Below are 1,302 nucleotides of genomic sequence, written 5' to 3' on the forward strand. Positions count from 1 at the left end.
TTCTCGTATGTCACACCTCGATTAGGAGACTGGACATCGGTTGTGAATTCCTCAACCCTCAAAAAGGCATGAAAAGCTAGTGAGAATGCTGCTTTAAAAAGAATAGCTTCGTAGTCAGATCGACAAACTTTGCCTACAACCCCTATCAACTTCTGAAGTAGCTCAACAGTTATAGGAAGACGGGAATCTCTGACTGGCTTAAGACGCCTCATACCTTCCAGCATTTTACGAACAACAAACTTGTCAGTTACATCTAATAGGTCATGAATCTTGCTGTAAAAACTTGAACCAGATATGTAGCTCTTTGCAGTAGAATATGCTGCTCCTTTAGCCGACAATAATGCAATGAAATGAACTATATGGGATAGCGGAAAAGGGGAAATATCTGGTAACTTGTATGTAACCCGGAACTCATTAAATCGCTTTAAAGCAATGTTATAAGCTTTTGCTGTGTTTTCCGATACGGATGAGCGAATGAGCTTATCTACTTCACAACTGATATCAAGTGGAGAAATCTGGGAGGAACAGGTCTGGTTGGGCTTTTGCTTCTGGCTCCAAGACTCGAAATCTCCCCCACTGAAATCGAGATATGGCGTCCGCTATAAAATTGTCTACCCCAGCTATGTGTTGTGCTTTTAACTGAATATTGTATTGCATTGACACCAGAATAAGTTCTCTTAAAAGACACATAACTCTGTCTAATTTTGAAGTTTTCTTATTCAGGATAGTAGCCAAAGCACTGTTGTCAACTCGGAAAATGACTTTCTTATCTCGAAGGTCATTGCCCCAAGTATGGATAGCTAGCAAAATTGGAACTAGCTCTAGAAAAGTTATATCGCGCAGTATCTCGGTTTTGTGCCAGGAGCAAGGCCATTTGAAAAAAGACCAGCTCTTATGGTAAAATGCCCCACAACCCAAGTCAGAGCTTCCTGCACTGTCCGTAAATAGCTCCAACGATTGATCTGATAGCCAATCAGGATCTGGGAAGGTGTTGACTCCATTAAAATCCTCCATAAAAGTCAACCAAACCCTCGCATCATCCTTCATCCCTTTTGTAACCCGAATAAAATGATGAGGGAGCTTAGCACCAGACATTGCATTATAAAAACGCCTGTTAAAAGCTCTAGATGAAGGTATAGCCTACCACAAAAAACCAATAAGCCCACTATTGACTGTAAATTTTTCAATGTTATTTTTGTTTTGTTTACGAGTGTTTAAATTTGTGTTTAAAGCCAAAATGTTTTCCATGGGGATTCTAATTTTCCTCTCAATTGTATCTATTTCTAAACCTAAGAATACTAG

General features: G+C 39.6%; 1 protein-coding gene across 1 annotated transcript; it reads right to left on the reverse strand.

Annotated features, from left to right (window-relative positions):
• Positions 1-501: 501 nt before the first annotated feature.
• On the reverse strand, positions 502-1,095 carry LOC117343748. The gene has a single exon (XM_033906231.1). The coding sequence runs from the start codon at positions 1,093-1,095 to the stop codon at positions 502-504; it is 594 nt and encodes a 197-aa protein (XP_033762122.1).
• Positions 1,096-1,302: the final 207 nt, after the last annotated feature.

The sequence above is a fragment of the Pecten maximus genome, chromosome 2 (assembly GCF_902652985.1).
Source record: "Pecten maximus chromosome 2, xPecMax1.1, whole genome shotgun sequence".
In the NCBI taxonomy this organism is placed as follows: domain Eukaryota; kingdom Metazoa; phylum Mollusca; class Bivalvia; order Pectinida; family Pectinidae; genus Pecten; species Pecten maximus.

Bases quoted from the DNA above. Each gene is read 5' to 3' on its own strand.
- LOC117343748 (XM_033906231.1), bottom strand. From the start codon at position 1,095: ATGTCTGGTGCTAAGCTCCCTCATCATTTTATTCGGGTTACAAAAGGG.